General features: G+C 49.9%; 1 protein-coding gene across 1 annotated transcript in view; it reads left to right on the forward strand.

Moving 5' to 3' along the window:
• The window catches only part of USP2 (ubiquitin specific peptidase 2), a 44,451-nt gene that overhangs the window by 20,548 nt on the left and 23,356 nt on the right, over nucleotides 1–547 (forward strand). The window contains exon 4 of the mRNA XM_006758700.2: nucleotides 1–99. This exon is cut by the window's left edge and continues 26 nt beyond it. Coding sequence (XP_006758763.1) covers nucleotides 1–99 — 99 coding nt within the window. The remainder of the gene's footprint in view (nucleotides 100–547) is intronic.

Raw genomic sequence — 547 nt, forward strand, 5'->3', positions numbered from 1 at the left:
GCCTGAGCAACACGCGCGAGCTGCGGGACTACTGCCTGCAGCGGCTCTACCTGCGGGACCTCGGCCACAGCAGCCACGCGCACACGGCCCTCATGGAAGGTGAGCCCGCCCGCACAGCCGCTCCCCCTGGACACCTTTCTGCTCCACTGTCGCTACACTAGGAGTTGTGTTTTCTGTCCCCTTTTTTTGTTTTAATATATATTTGTATTGATTTGTATTGATTTCAGAGAGGAAGGGAGAGGGAGAGAGAGAGAGAGAGAGAGAGAGGAAACAGCAGTGATGAGAAAGAATCGTGCATCGGCTGCCTCCTGCACACCCCCCACTGGGGATTGAGCTGAAACCCAGGCATGTGCTCTAGACTGGAATCAAACCTGGGACCCTTCAGCCCACAGGCCAATACTCTATCCACTGAACCATACCAGCTAGAGCTGAGGAGGGTTTTCAAAATATAATGATGTGCCAGTGACAATTTAAGTTAATTAAATACAGTGACATTAAACTAACTATATAACTTCCAATGTGTACAAAATGACTCATTTCCAACCAC

This window comes from Myotis davidii, unplaced genomic scaffold, assembly GCF_000327345.1.
Source record: "Myotis davidii unplaced genomic scaffold, ASM32734v1 scaffold355, whole genome shotgun sequence".
In the NCBI taxonomy this organism is placed as follows: domain Eukaryota; kingdom Metazoa; phylum Chordata; class Mammalia; order Chiroptera; family Vespertilionidae; genus Myotis; species Myotis davidii.